Source organism: Marmota monax, unplaced genomic scaffold, assembly GCF_021218885.2.
Source record: "Marmota monax isolate L192 unplaced genomic scaffold, Marmota_monax_Labrador192_F-V1.1 WCK01_AAM20220418_F8-fsc00291, whole genome shotgun sequence".
NCBI classification, from domain to species: Eukaryota; Metazoa; Chordata; class Mammalia; order Rodentia; family Sciuridae; genus Marmota; species Marmota monax.
The window spans coordinates 727,280-746,069 of NW_026693329.1; the positions used below are offsets into that span (position 1 = coordinate 727,280).

The window sequence follows — 18,790 nt, forward strand, 5'->3', positions numbered from 1 at the left end:
GAGATAAACATACCTCTTCTGAGCTGTCCCTCAAGGGAGCCTCAAGGATCCCATGCCAACATTGTGTGTCCCTAACAGCAACTCCAAATCAGCTTAGGCTGTGCCCAGGGCAGGAGGGACACCGTGGACATTTCTAGAATTAAATCTATTTTCTAGAGAGTAAACTTCTTTGAAAACTATAGTTTTTCTTCCCTGACAAATGTACAAATCTACTCCTAAATTGTTTTGGGGTGGGCTGGGGTTGTGGCTTAGCAGTGGACACTCGCCTAGCGCGTGCAAGGCCCTAGGTTTGATCCTTAACACCATATAAAAATAAATAAATAAAAAACAAAGATATTGTGTCTAACTACAACTAAAAAATAAATATTTTTAAAAAATTTGTTTTGAGGTAAGGGCCAACGACCTCCAGAGTCTATCCCCATAGGTGAGGCGTCCTGTTATTCCTGCAAAGCCTCAATTTATAGAGGCAGGTGGAAGACCCTCTGAAGGACATGTGGGGACTCTGTCCAGGCCTCCAGTGGGATCTTCTGGTTCTCAGGAAACTCAGGCAGTGGAACAGGGGGAAAGTGGGCAAAAGCCATCCTCTTTTCAGCACCAAGTTCTGCATCTACAGTGTCAGCCCAGCTGCCCACAGCCCATCTCTCCCCAGGAAGCTGGGACTCTGGTCGGCCTCCCCAGTTCAGCCAAGGCCAAAGGGCAAAGGGCAACAGTGATACCATCAGGCACTGAGTGGGTTTGCAGGCCACCATGGCTTCCCTGTAGCTTACAGGGAGCATGTCCCCAAGGGAGAGGCACTGTGTTGCCCTCACCTTCCTGGGCACAGCTGTTTGCCCTGGCACCTTCTCATTGTGCTCTGCCCACATGGGCCTGCCAGAGTGAAGAGGGTCTGTCCCCACCTACAGCTAGGGTCACCTCATAGAACAGAGTGGGCCAAGAAGAATAAGATCCAGCCCAGTGAGATTCAGGCAGTTGAGAATCCACCAGGGATCCAGGAGATACTGGTCCACAGCAGCCAAGGCACTCAGAAATCCTGCTGGCTGCAAGGAGCCTGGCTCTGGGGCCGGAAGCCAGGGCCCAGAGGGAAAGGTGCTCCTGCTTTTAAAAGAACACTGCTTCCCCAGGGCAGCTCGAGGAGTGTGAGAGTGTGAGTGAGTGTCCACACACACGGGAACCCCCTCGTCCCCGCCTTACCTCCGCTCGTTGCCAAACAGACGGGCCACCTCTTCCCTGCCAGGACTCCGGGCCCGAGTTCTACGTTCCAGTCGCCTCCTCTCCACCTGGAAGGCTTCTCGGTGGCTGATCCTGATGGCCTTGGGGACGTCGGCCAGGGCAGCATACTGCCTGCTGGCTCTGAAGGCAAAGGCGCTCCCCAGCGTCTCTGTCTCCCGTCCCCCAGTGCTGCTGGCGTCCACGTGAGCAGGCTGCTGTCTGGCCTCGTCCAGGGAGTTGAGGGAGAGGCTGCAGATCATGCGGCTGGGGGCCCGAGGACCTGGGGGGTGAAGGGGACGACCAAGTCCCTGGGAGGGCGGTTCAGGGCAACTGTACCTGTTGGGGGTGCTGGGGCTGGGGGGTGAGAGTGGCGGGGGCAGCTGCTGCTCCTCGGCCTTCAGGTCCTGCTTGGTCTTCTCCAGGGAGAAGTAGCCACTCTCCACCCGCACTTTGCGGCCACAGTCCATGCGGTCACTACTCATGTTGCTCTCCTCTGTAAGAGAGGGGGAGAGGGTAGCACACTCAGACTGCTGCTTCAAGAGCCCACACAGGACCCAATAGGAGCCATCTCTCCATCTTTCAACTCCAGTGTCCATCACTCAAGGGCAGAGCTGGGAGGGAAAGAACCCCAAGGTGGGAATGAAAGACTCACTGCCATCTTCCCCTCCACTGGCTCCTCTTGCCCAGACTGGCTGGCAGGGAGAGCAGGACTCCAGCCCAGGAGGGAAGACGCCCTACCAGATGTTTCTTACTGAACTCTGAGGAGGAAACCAACAGTCTGTCAGCCTTTTGGTCTCTTAGATCTGGGGGCTGGAAGGGGCAGAGGGCTGCACAGATGTGAATGGAGCAGAAGGCTCTTAGAGGTGGATGGGCACGTGCTACCAAAGAATGATGCCAACTACTTCCTCTCCAGCACCCTAACTATAGCCAGGGGCCCGGACACGGTAGAGGCAATAGGGGCTGGGCAGCCCTCATCAACGCCGCTCACGGTGGGTAGCGGCATGAACACAAGCACACGGTGCAGGGACAGAGGTCTCATACACATGGGCATTGCCACAGAACACTTTTGATTCTCCTGATACCCACCCCGGGACTGAGAGAGCAGGAGCTACCCTCCTCCCTTACACATGGAACTTAAATTAGAATGGCAAACCCAAGAGCAGAGCCCAAGAAGCCCAGGCCATTGGCTGCCCAGAACCTATGCACAAAGGGAGAGTGAGGTCTGGGGGCCATGACCAATTCCCAGTGTCAGCTCCTATCTGCTGGGATGCAGGCCCATTCTAGCACTGCGAGACAGGGCACCAGGACAGGTGAGCATGCAGGCCAGCTGGTCACTGCTCACCTTCTTTGCCTTCCAGCCCCGGTTCCCGCAAGGAGCTGGCAGCAGGAGGCTGGCTCTGGCTAGGACTCTGAGTTGGGCTCAGGCTGCTCCCATCGGGCTGGTCCTTGGCCCTCATTTCTTCCTGCCAGAGTGTGGACTTGGTGGTGGGGACTTTTTCTGCACTGGGAATGCTGCTGCTGCTGCTGCTGGTGACAGCCACCTTGGCAGGTCCAGGCTCCTGCAGAAACAGTGGTGTAAGTTGGGGCATAGGTGCACACAGCACAAGCCAGCTCATAGGTCCTGAGTGCCCAGCTACAGGGGACACAGGGTCAGCTACACAGCACCAGGGGCCAAGAAGCTCCAGAAGGGAATGTTGGAACAGTGGAGACACTCCTTCCAGAGAGCACCATGACCTTTTCACATCTGTGGCGCCACAGTTGCCTATTCCAAGTAGCCTGAGGCTCACTTGGCCAAGGTGTGGAGGAAAGGCCCCAGCTTAATTCCAAAGCTATGTCCCAAACATGTGCAAGTTCTTCCCACCCACACAACCAAAGAGAACTCAGAACAGCAGCCCTAGAATCATGGGTGAAACCATAGGGGCTGGCTCAGAGTTTGCCATTCCTAGGCTCCTGGGTACTTTAGACACAAACAAGGGGAGATGGATGTGGCAAAGGAAGCAATCACATCTCTAAGTTGGGTCCATGACCATCTGCTGGGCCCTAGGGTAGATGCAGAGAGCAGGTTTCCATGCACTCAAGCCTTACCTACCTCTACTTTTGGTCCTAAGAAGCTAAAATGGAACACTCAGACACTATGTGAAGGAGAGAATCATCAATGGAAGTCAAATGCTACAGCCTAAGATGTTTGTGTCCCCCACCCCATTTATATATGGCAATCCTAACATCAAAGGCGATGGCACTAGGAGGTGAGGCCTTTGGGAGGTGATTAGGTCATGAGTGGAGCCCTCACAAATGGGACTTGTACCCTTACAGAGAGGCCCCATGACTTGCCCCTTCCCAGATGAGGACCAGGAAGTAACCCTAACCAGACTTTTAATCTCCAGATTGTAAGGAAGTAAGTGTCTGTTATTTAAGCCACCTTGTCTGCAGTATTTTACCAAGTTGGTAGCCCCACTGAGAATGGCATCAAGTCCCATTTCCCCCAGGTCCTAGAAGTGGTGCTGCCCAAGGGGAGAAGTGTTTGTGGGGCAGGCTTTGGCAGACACAAGAAACCCAGTTCTGGGCACCCAGGTAAGTGACCCCCTTCTACAGAACCCTGACAAGGGCGGGGCTGGGATCTCCTGCTTTCCTGCAGCATCAGTTCATCCCTTGTCCAATTTCCCTGCCAAGGGTGCTTGCCGCCAATAGGACGGCTTCGATCCCTTTCAAAAGGAAGGCAAGTTTCAGCTCTCTTGCCAAAGACGGGGGTGACACAAAAATGCTCACCTCCCAGTCCCATCCTGGCAGCCCTGCCTCAGTTTTTGAAGCACCTCTCAGCTTACCTCAGGCCCGGGGCCCTTGGTGAGGGCTAAAGATGACCAGATCATTTGTATGCGCTTCTATGTGCACATGCAGACACAGTAGGGCCTTCGGGTTATCTGTTTCCAGCCAGGCTAGGCACCATACCATTCAGTCTCACCAATTCACCCCCTTGGAGGGCAGGCCTCTTGTGTGGTCAGGAAGAGGCAGTGTGGGATCCAAGCATTTCCACCGTTACATGCCCTCAGAGCAGGACAAAGGGTGGGAGGGGCAGAGCATTCCCTTGGATGGGGGCCCCAGTTCAAATCTGCTGTCAGCTTTGTAAGGACTACAGGCCTCACAGGACAAGATCAGTCAGGACGGCTTTTCCTGTAGGCCCAAAGGCAAACACCTGACCACCCATTTGGCTCAGAGTCAATGGCTCACTAACTCTCAGGCTGGAGACTTTTCTCAGAAGAAGTCAAGATTCTCCAAAGTAAATGGTACAGGTTTCTCCTGCCAGTTACACGAGGGCTCCAATGACCCAGAGACCCAGCCTCAGGGCCACTTGCTCCTCCAGTCAGCACACTGCTCTGGCCTGACCATCCATCATAAATCACAGCTGTGCCACCTTCACTCCCCATAGCAGCAACAATTCCCCCAAGCTCCAGGCCACTCCAGGTCCTTCTGCCATTGTCTGCCACCCCAATTCCAGGTGGCCAGAGGCTGAGACACAGCTCTGGTGGGCTCAAGGGTAGCTGGATTCCTGCACAGCAGCGGTGGGAGGCAACATAAAAACTATCCTTGATAAATCAGTCTCCATAGTGGAAGGGAAGCTGGACCAAGGGCTGGCAGAGGCCACCAGAGAGGGCCACAGAGGAAGGAGCAGAATTCTGTGCCTGTGAGGGGCACAGCCCTGGCCATGGTCCTATAGTCCCACACTGGGAGAGGAAGTACGCAGGCACATGCATGCCCTTCCTGAGGTACAACGCTAGGACATGACTGATGGTCCCTCCTCCAGTTACCTGATCTCTTCTACCCCTTCACTGATACTGTCCTCATTGGGACAGCAGTAACAAAGTTACTCGGGCTTGTAGGGCACAGGTGGGGATGGGCAATGAGGAAGTCCATCCTGTGCAAAGATGCCTTTCTTCCTCTGAGCAGGTAGATGAGATATCTGGCTGGACCAAGTGTGGCCACACAGCTAGGCCTAGGTCTTGGGGATCCCTTGATCCCCCATAATGTGGGGGAGGGCTGCTGGGGCTCATGCTACGCAGACCCAGCCTAAATCAGAGGAAGAGGCACATCTCCTGGATGCCCAGGACAGCTGTGCTGCTCATGCTGTCAATGCTGCAGTGAAGTCTGCTGCTCATTAGCAACATTCACAGGGTTTTCAGAGCAGGAGGAGAGAGAAAATGGGACCCCTCGCTCTGAAGGGGTGTCAGAGAAGGCCTCTCTACTTCCCTGGCATGAAAATGGTGAAGGAGGGAGGGCTCTGCCCTAAAGTAGGGGACAGCAGACACCTCAAGAGAAAACGAGACTCCTACGGAAGGAGAAGCAGATAATATATACACAGGCCAGGGCATGGCTTCTGTTTTATAGGTCTCTGAAAAGGGACCCAAACCTGGGGGACTGGGAAAAGGGACGAGTTAACTTCTCAGAGCTCCACTGGCTAACAGAGATCTTCAGGGCCTGCACAGCTGGCTAGGGACTCTGGCCCTGGTCATACCTAACAGTGGATTAGGGCTTCCTCCTGTTCCCACTCCTTCTCAGTACTCCTTGGAGGCTATGCCTCACAGGCCACAAGTTGTGGGGCTCTGGTCAGGGCTGGGCCTGTCTCCTCTCCCTGCCCTGGGCTCTGCTGGCTGCTTCCCCTGCAGCCTAATCCATGGCCCCATCTTGGGGCCATTACCTCCCAACTGAGCACCTCCAGGGCAGAGGCTAAATTCAACTGGATGCAGCAGAGAGCCAAGGCTTCAAGCCCTGGATGGTTTAATGGGAAAGTCTCCTGGGTCTACAAAAGCCCATGGAGAAAGTGTCAGATACAGGGCTCTTGACTCTCCAGGAACCCAAAAGCTTTAGGCTCACCCCACAACTTTACCCTGGCCACTTGAACACCTTCAGCATCATGCTGCAGAGGGAGGTGACCAGACCTTGACCCAGTATAGTGCCTGTCTCTCCTCTGTAGAGGCCCCATGTCACCACAACATCAGTTGGGGAAGATGTGTGATGAAACTTCACAGCTTTTGAAACTAGTGGACTCAAAGGGATGATCTAGGACAGAAATGAGAGCGACCCTGCTAGGCCAGCTTAGGAGAGAGCTGAGCAGAAGAGGCTGAGAGCCCTGCACCCCCAGGTCTGAGAGGCACACCCTCAGGGCAGAAGTGGGTGATTTCCCTGCCCTGGGATCATGTACCCCCTTACTGGCCAAAAGGTAGAACCTGGCTAAGGGCAGCACCATTTTGGGGAGGGAGTGCAACCAATTCCCTGGAGTTACCTTATTTGGAGGCAGAAGCTCTGCCTAGCTTCTCAGGCATCACCATGGAAACCCGGTGTAACTCTGAATTTTGCTATTCTGCCTATGATATTTTCTCACACCAGGCAGCATGGGGGATCTGTGTGTCGACTACTATTCTCCAGAAGGAAGCTCCATTCTCGGTCTCCAGGAAGCATTCTGACTGCATTTTTTTTCTGACTAATGGGGCATTTTTCCTTTCAGGAGATGTCTGTGTGCCACCTGGGACTCTTTGGGGAATTACAGGATGGTGACTGGACATCTGTCAATGGAGGGTGGGTTCAGGCTGTGTCCTGCTGTCAGGAGAGCCTATGCGACACCTCAGCACAAACTGGCTGAAGGGCAGTCAAAGGGGTGTGAGGGAGGGGACCGCAAGCCCATGTGCATCACTCCTTTCCTGCCCATCCCTGACTGCAGCTCAGTGAGGCAGCCTGGGAGGACTTCATAACCTTAGGGCAGCAAGGCTCCACCCCAGGCTGGCTCTCTTCATTTCCACTGCCTCTGGCCTTGTAATGTCCAAGGGACCCCATCTCATCCTGCTCACTCTTGGGGTGGAGGTGAGAGGGTGGTAGCTGGAGGCTTGATCCATCAAAAGCAAAAGCACTTGGTGAGGCCAACTGTTTGACACAGAGGGGAAAGGATTAGTATTTGCTGAGTGCCCACAGTGGGTTTTGTTTCCTTCAGTACCCACAATCATCCTAGCAATCAGATACTAACAGAACTGTTTTGCAAATTAGTTAGTAAAAGCTCAGAAAGGTCACCTCACGGTCCCCAGCCCCAGGAATGTAGAAAGTATATCAGAGACGGAGGTGCAGAGCCCTTTCTGCCCTGGCCAGGGAGGGAGGGAGGGAGGGAGAGGAGAGGGGCCTGGAGAGACTAGCCCAGCCATCCTCTCTTACCACATGGGAATCAGGGTGGGGGACCCTGAAAGTCTCCCACTGGGTGGGGATACCCCAGGACTCTCCCTCCCCACTGCACAGCCTGCTGCCTGCACAGCTGTCTCCTCTCCTGGGCTGTGGCAGTACAGGAATGCATACAGCAGGCCACCCTTGCACATGCTCTTCCTCCCCAGAGGCCAACAGGATGATCAGGGGAGGGACACACACTACAGTGTTGACTGGCACCTGCCTACTGATTGGAACCCTCCCTTGGGCAGCAGCCCCAGGGCACGCCAGCAGGCTACTGTGTCCTGGTGGCTTGGAGAAGATGGTGTGGACTGTGGTCCTCAGAACATGGAGAGGATCAGAACGTGTGTAGGGTGTGACTGCCTCAGCCCTAGCACGAACCCTTCCTTCCCTTCTCCAGGAACCCTCCTTCCCAGGCCTCAGCCCCACCAAGGGGATGTCACCTGGCAAACCCAAGGCCTACCTGTGGGGTGGGTGGCTCTACTTTCCTTTTCTTCTTCTGGTTCTGCTTGTTGGTCCTGGGATAAACCATTAGCATCTCTAGCCACCTGGGGAGAAGAGAGGAGACAGACCACCAGATTAAGACCCTGACCCTTGCTGGAGTGGTCCAGGTTGCAGGCACTGTACCTCCTGCCTGGAGATGCTCATCCAGTGGCCAGGCTTCTAGGCACTGAGCAAGGCAGAAGCACAGGCTGTGTCAGGCCCAGGTAGAGATGATGCCCCTGCCATGGCCACAGCAGATTCAGGGTACAAGGCAGGCTCCACTCTGGCAGAGGCCCTGGCCACAGGCCTTGAGGCACAAGGGATATCACTGTCATATCATGGACCTATCTCCACGGCTTAGACTCAGCTCTCAAACTGCCTGCTCTGAGTGGATTTGTGGAGTACACAGATGGGCAGCAGCTGGAGGCCATTTAGGGCTACTGAGGCAGATGATTTCTTCCTGACCCTGACAACTGCTTTTTTCCCTCCCCATGTTGGGACACTCAGCCTCAACGGCCAGTCACACAACCATATCTGCATTCTGGGTCAGGTGCTCCTGTCTTGTCTTTCCTGTCTTCTCTTGTACTTGTAGACAGCCCCTTCCCTAGTGCCTGCTACAGCCTTCTCTGCCTATCACGGCTCCTCATGTGTCAGCACTAGGCCCCACCGTGGGTCTAAGCACTCAGGGTACATCAGAGTCAGGTCCCTAAGGAGGTACAAGTGCTTCCACTGGGCTGTCTGGGAGCCGGGCCACTGGGACTGGCCCATTCAACCTCCCTCCCAGTCTTCTGAATGGCCTTGAGGCTGCTGGTCTCTGTAGGGCTGGGTAGAGGGAGTAAGTGGTTCTCTTTCCAGTTTCCATATACCAGGCTTTCAGGCTGCTAAGGCCACACTTCACACAGCTCTTTCAGAGGAGGTGGCATTGGGTGGAAGCCAGCAAGCACGCCTCACCTGCACTCTCCATCGGAGCTGGGGGCTGGCCTCCCTTCTTTCCCTTGCTCTGCTATCCTTCTCTCATTCCCCCGGCTCTGCCTTCTAGAGTTGGGCAGCCCAAGTACCCACCCAAAGTCACCCCTCTTCTTTCTTCACTTGGTTTATTTTGTTAATATCCTCAACATCTAGTTAACACTAGATACTTCCCGCTGGGCTCCTGTGAGAAATCTGAGAAGTGAGGACACCTTCCATCACCTGTTTCAGCATATGTGACCCCAGCCACAGCAGGGCCAAGCAGCGAGTAAGATGCCCAGTGCACCACCAGGCCCTTCCCTGCCTCCTTAAACTGCATTCAGTTGGTGGTGCAGTGCAAGGACATGGTGGCCAATTCATTCCTTCCTCCCAGGGGCTGGCACCTGCAGAGCTTGGGGCTCTTGGAAGACTCTGCAATTCCACTATGCTCCCACACACTTGGGGCCATGAGTGTGTGTGTAAACTTGACCAGAGAGTCTGGTGAAGTTGTAGGAACTGTCCTCTGCAGACACAGGTCCTTGGAGTGCCTGGCAGAAATATCAGCTGTCATGGCTGCTGAAAGGGCAGCCCCCATAGCACTGTGAGCTCCCCAAGTTCTAGGAGCAAGACACAAAAAGTGAAGCTTGGGTCCCTGGGGAAGCCCTCATCTTGCAGATAGTTGCAGCTAGAGGCAGCCACTGTTCAATTCCTTTGTCCTTGTAAAATTCTGTGCAGTGTTCAAGCCATCACCGGATCTAGCCTCTAGTTTCAGAAATGAGGAAATGAAATCCTCAGGGGCTAGGAGTGCCTAAGGCAGAGCCAGAAGGTTACAGACCTCTGAGGTCCCAGCTTATAGCTACCACTCCTTCTATGCTCCCCTGTGACATCCTTAGTAATGGTCCCTGGGCACTTCTGCTGGCCTCCCCCAAAGCCAGGGTGCCTAGGATCCTCCCTGTGCAAGGGGCACTCACGCCTAAGGTGACCCACTACGGGGAACTTTGCTAGCAATGACTACAGAGGCCAGGGACAGTTTGCCACCATGAGAACCTACCTGCTAGACAGAAATGAGCAGGACCCCAACCCAGACAATGAGAGAGGAAGAGCCTCGGGTGACCTATTCTGGCTGTGGCTATGGCACCAAGCCACAGCACAAGCCTTGGCTCTACGGAGCACCTTGTACAGGATACCGAGGCCACATGCACCCAATACTTTGGTCTGCTAAAAACAATGTCTATCCATGCTATATGAGAATAGCAGGCCCTATACATGCTAACAGAAAACAGAGGCTGCATACGGTGGTACATACCTATAATCCCAATTGGGAGGCTGAGGCAGGAGAATAGCAAGTTTGAGGCCAGCATAAGCAACTTAGTAAGACCCTCTCTCAAAATAAAATGAGAAGGCAGGGGTGTAGTTCAGTGGCAGAACACTTGCTTATTAGCATGTGCAAGATCCTGAGTTTCATTCCCAGTAGATGGGGAGGGGAGGAAGAGAAGAAGGGGAAGAGGAGAGGATGGCAAAATGAAAAAGGGGTCTGGGATATAGCAAGGACCCCACGATAACTGCCACATTGCTGGGTGTGGTGGCCATGCCTATAATCCTAGTGGTTCAGGAGGCTGAGGCAAGAGGACCCTGGGTTCAAAGCCAGCCCCAGCAACGGCAAGGGGCTAAGCAACTGAGTGAGACCCTGTCTCTAAATAAAATACAAAATAGGGCTGGGGATGGGGCTCAGTGGTTGAGGGCCCCTGAGTTCCATTCCCGGTAGCACCCCCACTCCCCCAAAACACCAAAAAGCTAAGCATCACCTTCATTACCTTTCCTAACCATCACCGAGGCAGCTCCAGATACTCCCCTGCCTGCCTGGGGACCCCGGACCTCCTTTCTGCCTCACCTGTCACCCAGCCTGCTTAGATACAGCCAGGAGGGAGTGTTTCCCTAAGGGATCCATTTTGGTCAGGTGTGTCTGGCCAGTGTCAGCAACAGCAGCTGGTGTGAAAAGGAAGTGCAGATGGCCACTCATACCCAGAAGGAGTACTGATAGCAGCCCTGCCACTAGGCCCTCAGGCTCCTCACTGCAAGGTCTAGGTTCTTCAAAAACTCTGGATACCCTTAAGCCCCATGGTTCTAGATTAAGCTCAGGGACAGACATAAAGGTACTCCTCCAGCTCATCCCCAGCAAACAGATGGCCTCCCTGCATAGGGCACCCCTTGGCTCCCAGCCTCTCACCTCTTTACTCTAGGCCTGGGTCAGAGATGCAGCTGAGGTGCTAAAGCAAGGTGGTGCTCCAAGGAGTCTTCCGATTGTCAAACCAAAGGGCTTCATATGTCCAATTCCTTCTACCCTGCAGGGCAGCCATCAGCCATTCCCTAGGTTTGCTTTCTTCCAAAGCCTCTTCTGACACATCTCCCTCCTTTAATCCTTAAAGGATGAGTGGAAATTTCTGGGACCCACTCCCCAAGCTCCCAGCCAGGCACGCTGAGCCTTCCCACCCACACAGAGCAGGCAGTTTTACACCATGGCCCAGGCTACAAAGTGCTGGTACCAAATGCCCACTGCTGGATCAGGAGATCCTGAGCTCAGAGGCATGGAGCGCACATCTGCCAGGACTATTAGCTATCTCAAAACGTGGGCATCCTTTACCTCACAGGCCTTCCTCTAAACCCTACATAGAGGAATAGGATGAGCAAAATGCTTGTCTGTCCTTTCCACCCAAAGAAGCCAGTCTCTAGAGTGGGAGCACAGAGTGGCTTACATGTGAGGCACTGGGGACATGACTAAGATATGCCTCTACCCTCAAGGGCCATCACTGCAAAAGACATATACACATGGATCATCTGGAGCTTTTACCCGAGCCAGGCGATGGAGCCCAGCATCTCCACATGATGTGCTCCTCTGAGTGGCTGACACTCAGCCTAGAGGAAAAGAGAAAAGAGGAGTATTTCCAGACTTAGGGGAGGGCATGGTCAACACCGTGCAGTCCAGTACCTGAGGCACATGGCAGTGGTGTGTCGGGGCCGGATAGCCATAAAGGGCCTCATAGGGTCCACCAGGCAACTTGGACCTCTATGGTGACAAGGTTTAGGGCAGGAAAAGGACAGGGGAAGATGTGCTTTGGGGAATGTGCTGCCTTGTGGCTGAGTGATAGGAGGGTTGGGGTGTGGTGAGAACGGAGGTGGGGAAGCCAGTGAAGAGACCAGAGGAAGACATGGTGGCCCCACAAGGAGAGGAGATCCCAGAGTCTGCAGGACGCATGGGCAGCCTTGTGGAGTGTATAGAAAACGCGAGACATGGAATATAGGCCTGGTGGGCACAGTATGCGGAAGTGCTGAGAGAGACAGGGAGCTAAGGAAGAGCCATGCTGACATGGCCAAAATCGCACACAGCCCATTTTATGCTGAATTGAACTCCAGCCTGGTGCAAGGGCCCACTGACAGGGGGCAGAGCACACTGCCCCCTCCTGTTTGCTGAGTGCTCACCCGTTGATGATTTCCTTGGTTTCTGCCCTGATGAAATGCTCCTTCTCAGGTGTCAGGATGCACAGGGAGAACTTCTGGCCAGTACGGCCCTCCCCATCCACCACATCTGTGCACTGGTTCATGTTGATAGTGCCCTGTGGGAGGGTTGTGGGCTGAAAGAACAAGACAGGCAGAGTCACGAAGAGGTAGCAGAAAAGAGGCAGCACAAGGTGGCATCTCATCCTGGAGTACTTGGTCATTCTGGTCCTCCATCCTCCTAGTTCCACTTCCTCCCTTACCCACTCAGGAAGAAGCAGGCCAAGCCAGGTTTTCTCAGAGGACACCCGGCTGCACTTTACTTCCTCCTTGAAAACAATATCCTGGCTTGCACCAGAGGAAGGGGCAGGGATGGGGGAGAACAGGAAAGGGACAGCTCAGTGAAGACAGCTGGGGGTACAGAGGCAGCCAAGATCTTAGTCCCAGAGGGGTTGCTGATCCAAGAGAACAAGGAGAGAAAGCTCCAGAGGAGGTGGATCAAAATAGCCAGGTTATTTTTAGATACAAGGAGAGGACTGGAGCGGAGCCATATCCTTAAGCTCTGGCCATGGGGCTGGGGAACAGAGTTGGGCACCCTGTAAGGGCTAGCCCACCAGCACCTGCCCAGTCCTTGGAGCCTGCAGAGGCTGCCAGCCAGCTCTGATCCAGAACACTTTCCCCCCGCTAAACAGAAAAGCTGTTAGAAGCTGAAATTGGGGACAGAAAACCAAACACAGGAAAGGAAGGCTTTAAGAAAATTCACATAGGCAACAGCTAGAGAAGCAGGCCTTTCCAGAGGTGATCTGTCAGCCCTTATTTGGTCTTAAGACTCCCCCCACCAAATGTGTAGATGCTTTGGGAAGGTGGGCAGGGTGCTGTGGCTCTCGCCATACCAGGACTACCAGCTCCCACAGAGAAGCAGTCAGTGGGTTAGAGCCCTGGGGTCACAGGGGGGCAGGCTGACTCTGCAGCCCCCTGGGGTTTGCCTTTGTTTCACTCCTGGAGAAGCAGGAAACATTTGCATCTTCAATTTGAAAAAGAGGCAGATGGTGGCAGTTGGGGACAACCCAATCAGTTCTTACTGCCAGCTCCCTGCTCACAGCTGAGGGAGGGTCCTGGTCTGAGGGCAAGATGTGGTACCCATGCTAACCTCAGACCAACCACCCCACCCTACTCCACCCCACACCCACTGGTTTCATCTGCCAAACTCAGGTTAGCTGCCATCTCCCCAAGCCTCTTCCACTGGACTGTGTGTGATCTTCCTGTTACTGCCACTAGGCAGACCTGTAAGCCACTACTGCCACCTCTCTCAGCAGCCAGCCCTGATGCATGCTGCAGGAGCAGACCTGATGGTCACTAGGATCCACATACTACCCCCACTGGGTCTCTTTCCCAAGGCTGCAGAGTGAGCCCCCAACTCCAAGAAGCCTTTCCTTGTGGGGCCTCTGAGCTTAAATGGGCTCCACTGGCCTAGCTCAGAAAGGCAGGTGGCAGGGCAGAGGCTGGGCTCACAGGAGCCTCTGCTTTACACCTTCAGCAGGGGTTCACAGTGCAGGGCCTCAGCACTGCAAGGGTGGGGTTGAAGAGCAGCAGCCACCCCGCACTCTCATTAGCATAGCCGGGTAGCTCCAGGTACTGTGGGCTGGTACTTGAGGGGCCAGCAATGGGAGCCAGGTGGGGCTGTCCTACAACAAAGCAGCAGTTGAGGGCAGTGGTCTCCAAGTCCATCTTGCCTGGATCCAAGTCCCCACAGCCTTCTGGCTGGAGAGGGTTCTTGACCTTTTCTACCCTCTCTCTCTAGCCCCAGCCCCTTATCCTACTCTACAGAAGTCTAATCCCTAGGCCTTTCTGAGGTGCTCCTCTAAGCTGCTTGGAGTTGGACTTCCCCACACAGAAGCATATGCTTCTCCTGGACCCGGAGTAGAGACCAAATGACAAAACTGTGCATGAGCCACGAGTGATCACAGAGGGAGGGGACTGCAGAGTCTTTTCCAGGGCCCCATTTCTTCCTGGTCCTGGATTACCAACCCAACCCTTGGCCCAGGGGTCTTAAAATGTTGACAGAATGTGCACTTGGAAAGGTACAGATGTGCGCCACAGCACCAATAGATAACAAGATATAACGTGATAAATAGATATAAAAAGATAAATAGAGATGATAAAACATCAGCAAAAATTCTAATATTTTCTTCTCAAGGGATCACCCACTGGGCCTACTTCTGACAACTATTCCAGGATTCAGTGTCACCAAACTACTCATTGTCATCAAAGGCCTGCTCTCCTCTCTGGCACAGAAACTGTTTCCACCGAGTACTGGGCCACCAGCCATAGATCTTGCCTTGCAGCTGGACATAGTCATGGGTCTCTGCCTCACCAACCAAGTAAGAAGTAATGCCCACAGCTTCTCCTCCTCCTCACTGGGGCCTCAGCTTCCTCATGTGTGAAATGGAGGCTCTATCTCCTTCCCAAAGGGGTTTTAGGAGAGAAAAAGAAAGCAAAGACAGGCCAGAACTGAAGGAAACTGATGCTCATTTGTGACCTATGTGCCAGATCCCACAATTACAATGTCCTTCACGGCCCCTTCAATATTACTGTGAGGCAGTCACCTGATCCTATTACATATGCAGCAACGGGGAAAACAGAGGGAATGTCAAGGAATAGGGGACAGCTGTGATTCAGAGCCCAATACACTCATGGAGCTTCCAATGAGGTAGAAAGAAACTTGCTGCCAAAATTAGATGATCTCATTCTTAGTTAACCCTGGTATTAACTTTTTTTAAAAAATATTTTTTTATTTGTCAACGAACCTTTATTTTATTTATTAATACGTGGTGCTGAGAATAGAACCCAGCACCTCACACATGCTAGGCAAGCACTATGCCACTGAGCCCCAGCCCCAGCCCTAATTTTTCTTTTTAATTGCAGCATTACTGAGATATAATTCACATATCACACAATTTACCAATTTACAGAGCACAAATCCAATGGTTTTTAGCATGTTCATGTCATGCTAACAATTAATTACATGTGGAACATTCTCATCACCCCCCCTAAAAAACCTGGCCAATAGAACTCACTTCCCTCTAAACCCCCACACCACTAATCTGCTTTCTGTCTCTGCAGACTTACTTATTCTGGATACTCCATGTAGATGGAGTCATACAATGCAACCTTTGTGTCTGTTTCTTCATTTAGCATACTTTGAAGGACCATCTAAAATGCAGCATGTGTCAGTATTTCACTCCTTTTTAGGGCTGAATAACAGCCCATTCTGTGGATTTACCACATTTTGTCTGGTCACCTGTTGATGGACACCTGGGTTTGTTTCCACTTTGGGGCTGTTGTGAACAATGCTGTTATGCATGTTTACATACGAGTATTCATGTGAACATATGCTTTCATTTCTCTTGGGTGGAAACCTAGGAGTGAAATTGCTGGATCATATGGGAACTGTTTAACTCTTTGTGAAACTTCTAGACTATTTCCCAAAGTGGCTGTGCCATTTGACATTCCCTTCAGCACCATTAAGGATCTGGCATTAACTTTTAAGACTTTATTTATGCTGTGCTTCCAACTAGTGCTCTTGGACAACAGGTTGGGGTATGTATAACTGTCAACCTGCTAAGAAAATAGTTCCTTCCAAGTCCCAACAGCACTGCCTAAGGAAGCAAGCACCAATGCTTTGTGTGTGGGGTGAGGGTGGGGGGAGTGTGTGGGTGGGGTGTGTGGGGGGATGGCAGGTGGGTACTGCAGATTGAACCCAGAGGCATTTAATCACTGAGCCACATCCCCAGCCCTTTTTAATATTTTGTTTAGAGACAGGGTCTCCCTGAGTTACTTAGGGCCTTGCTAAGTTGCTGAGTCTGGCTTTAAACTCATGATTCCCCCTGCCTCACCCTCCTGAGCTGCTGGGATTACAGATATGTGCCACTGTGCCTGCCTTCACAAGTACCAGTGTTACAGTAGTACTACTGGCAACAAGGCCACTCACCTGAACGTGGCCCTGGTCCAAGCCCTGTCCCTGCATCCTCCCACTGAACACTCTCATGACCCCATGGGGCAGGCACCACAGTCATCTGAATCCTACACGTGAGAAACAAAATCGGGTGGCCCATTTTCAGAATACAGTATTTAGCTTATAAATGTAAAATTGGAATGTAAGAAAAGCAGCAGAAGGGGAGAACAGAGTGGAAAGTTACAAGCAGGTAACATTTGAATGTGAAAAATTCACAGCCCTTTGACCAACAGGAGGCGAGAGGGAAGGTGCTGGGCCTGCCTAGCCAACAGAGAGAGAAACTGCAAGATGCTCTCAATCCAAGAAGATGACTACACCCCCACAGTAGTCAGCCAGTGAGGAATCAGGGGAGAGCATTTGCGCATTAGGGTATAAAATGCTGACTGTAACTCCCCTGGGTGTGCCTGCTCACCTAAATACTAGATCTTGCAAGACCATCATTAAAGCCTTGCTTTCCCTGTGCCTTTGTCTCTTAGTTTATTCTTTGAGATAGAACAGGTGAACACTTCAGAGGGGAAGTAGGCCACCAAGTAGCTAAATAACTCATCCAAGGTCACAGTGCTCAGAGGTAGCCACGTCAGAATTCAAATTCAGGCTCCTGGCTCTAAAGCAGCCCTTTGCTACTCTGCACGCAGTCACTCTCCTACAAAGAAAAAGCTGGAGCAGATTCAACCAAGTGTTCCAAGACAGCCCATGATTCTGGCCAGTGCCTCTTCCCTCCCCTGCTGCCTCTGTCTAGGAGCAGGACACACCCATCTGTGTTCTCAGCCCTTAGAAGACAGAAGAAAATGTTCAGGCGGGGTCCAAACCTTGTGCTCCAAGAGCAAGGGCAACTATCTAGGCTGTAACCCAAATTCAGGCAGAGGGAACGCCTGTTTCTGACGCTGTCAGCAAGAAGCCAGCTCCACTGAGCTCCCTGCCCTAGTTCTGCACCTCCAAAGGTGAGCAACCCAGGCCTCCTAAGAGGCCTAGCTTCACCTAGTTTTGCTTATTCCTGAAAAAGAGATGTACCAGTCGAACCAGAGAGAAAAAAGAGAGAAGCAGGGGAGAGAAACCACAGGGAGGGGCACTCAGGGTGGCCTTCAGATAGCTGCTGTCACAGAACCACAAGATTCTCCTACTTGAGACATAGCAGGAATCACATATGCTGTCCCCCATACGCCCTTTCATATGGTGAAGGAAAACAGGCTCACAGCTGATTATCTCAGGTAGTTTATTACTGTAACAGAAAGCTAACACACACGGCAATGCCACTCCTAAGTGTATACCCTAGGTATACACCCTAAAGAACTGACAGCTATTCTAACAAAAATGCTCACAGAAGCATTATTCATAATAGTCAAAAGGTGGAAACTACCCAAATGCCCACCATGGATTAAAAAAAATAATGAGATACAGCCATACAATGGAATATTATTCACCCATAAAAAGAATGGAACACTGACACACACTGGAACATGAGTGAATCTTGGACACATGACACTGAGGGAAACGAGTCAGTTGCAAAGGGACAAGGCAGTTTGATACAACTGCATTTTGATGAAACATTCAGAATGAGGAAACACATGAAGAAAGACAGGAAGAAAATCAATAACTGCAAAGATATAAGGGAGGACTGGGAGATGAAGCGTGACTTATTGTGTATGTGGTTTCCATGTGGGGCGATGAAAAGGTTTTGAAATTAGACAGGAGTGATGTTGTAAAACATTATGAATATATAAAATCACCACTTTACATTGGCTAAAATGGTGAATTTTATCTTATGTGTGCCCCCCCAACACATATGATACACACAACCCACACCTGTACAGTTGCGATGAAACCCAAGGGACTGTCAAGTAAAGGGGGCTTGGCTGGCCCTGCATGCTGCTCCTCCTGGCTCCTGGCGCATTCCCACACACATCGTACCAGGGCGAGAATGCAGTCAGGGGTTTCCCTTAACAACCCGTCTCAGGAGGAAGGAAGAAGAGTCTTGGGTGTTTGGTCTCCCACTTCAGGACAGAGAGGCAGGTCCTGGGGGATTGATGGTGCTCTAGGCACTAGATAATCTGTTCCCCTGAGAGGGGAGGGGAACCAAAGTCCCTGTGCAGACCTTGGCCACTGGCTGCTTATGACAAGGTGGCAAATAGGCATCTTGAAAATGAGGGGCCAAACCAGGGGTTTATCTAGGAGCAACCCACATACTCTCTACACGTGTCCTGCAGATCCCACCTGACCTTGGGAAAGGCTGGAGCCTAGTTTCCAAGGCTACATCTGGACCAGGGGGAGGCAGGGCCAGCCCTTTTATGGAACCCCAAGTGGGCAGCAAAGGGCTCTGTACACCAGCATCACGTCGCCAGCTGTCCTCCCAACTAGCTCCAGGCACGTGCAGACCAGCTCTGAGTGCTGCACCTTTCTTCCAACCACCCACCAGGCAGTCATTCTGATGCCAACCAATCTGAACTGGGG

At 52.5% G+C, this 18,790-nt stretch overlaps 1 protein-coding gene across 8 annotated transcripts in view; it reads right to left on the reverse strand.

The window, feature by feature from the left end:
- Nucleotides 1–18,790, reverse strand: part of Mprip (myosin phosphatase Rho interacting protein) — a 140,299-nt gene that overhangs the window by 48,364 nt on the left and 73,145 nt on the right. For 5 of the 8 annotated variants that reach the window (XM_046456716.2, XM_046456714.2, XM_046456715.2 and 2 more), the window contains exons 4-7: nucleotides 12,313–12,464; nucleotides 7,871–7,955; nucleotides 2,552–2,768; nucleotides 1,192–1,702 (exon numbers count right to left, since the gene is read on the reverse strand). In XM_046456716.2, coding sequence (XP_046312672.1) covers nucleotides 1,192–1,702; nucleotides 2,552–2,768; nucleotides 7,871–7,955; nucleotides 12,313–12,464 — 965 coding nt within the window. The remainder of the gene's footprint in view (nucleotides 1–1,191; nucleotides 1,703–2,551; nucleotides 2,769–7,870; nucleotides 7,956–12,312; nucleotides 12,465–18,790) is intronic. The other 3 variants (XM_046456719.2, XM_046456722.2, XM_046456723.2) reach the window with 1 other exon arrangement.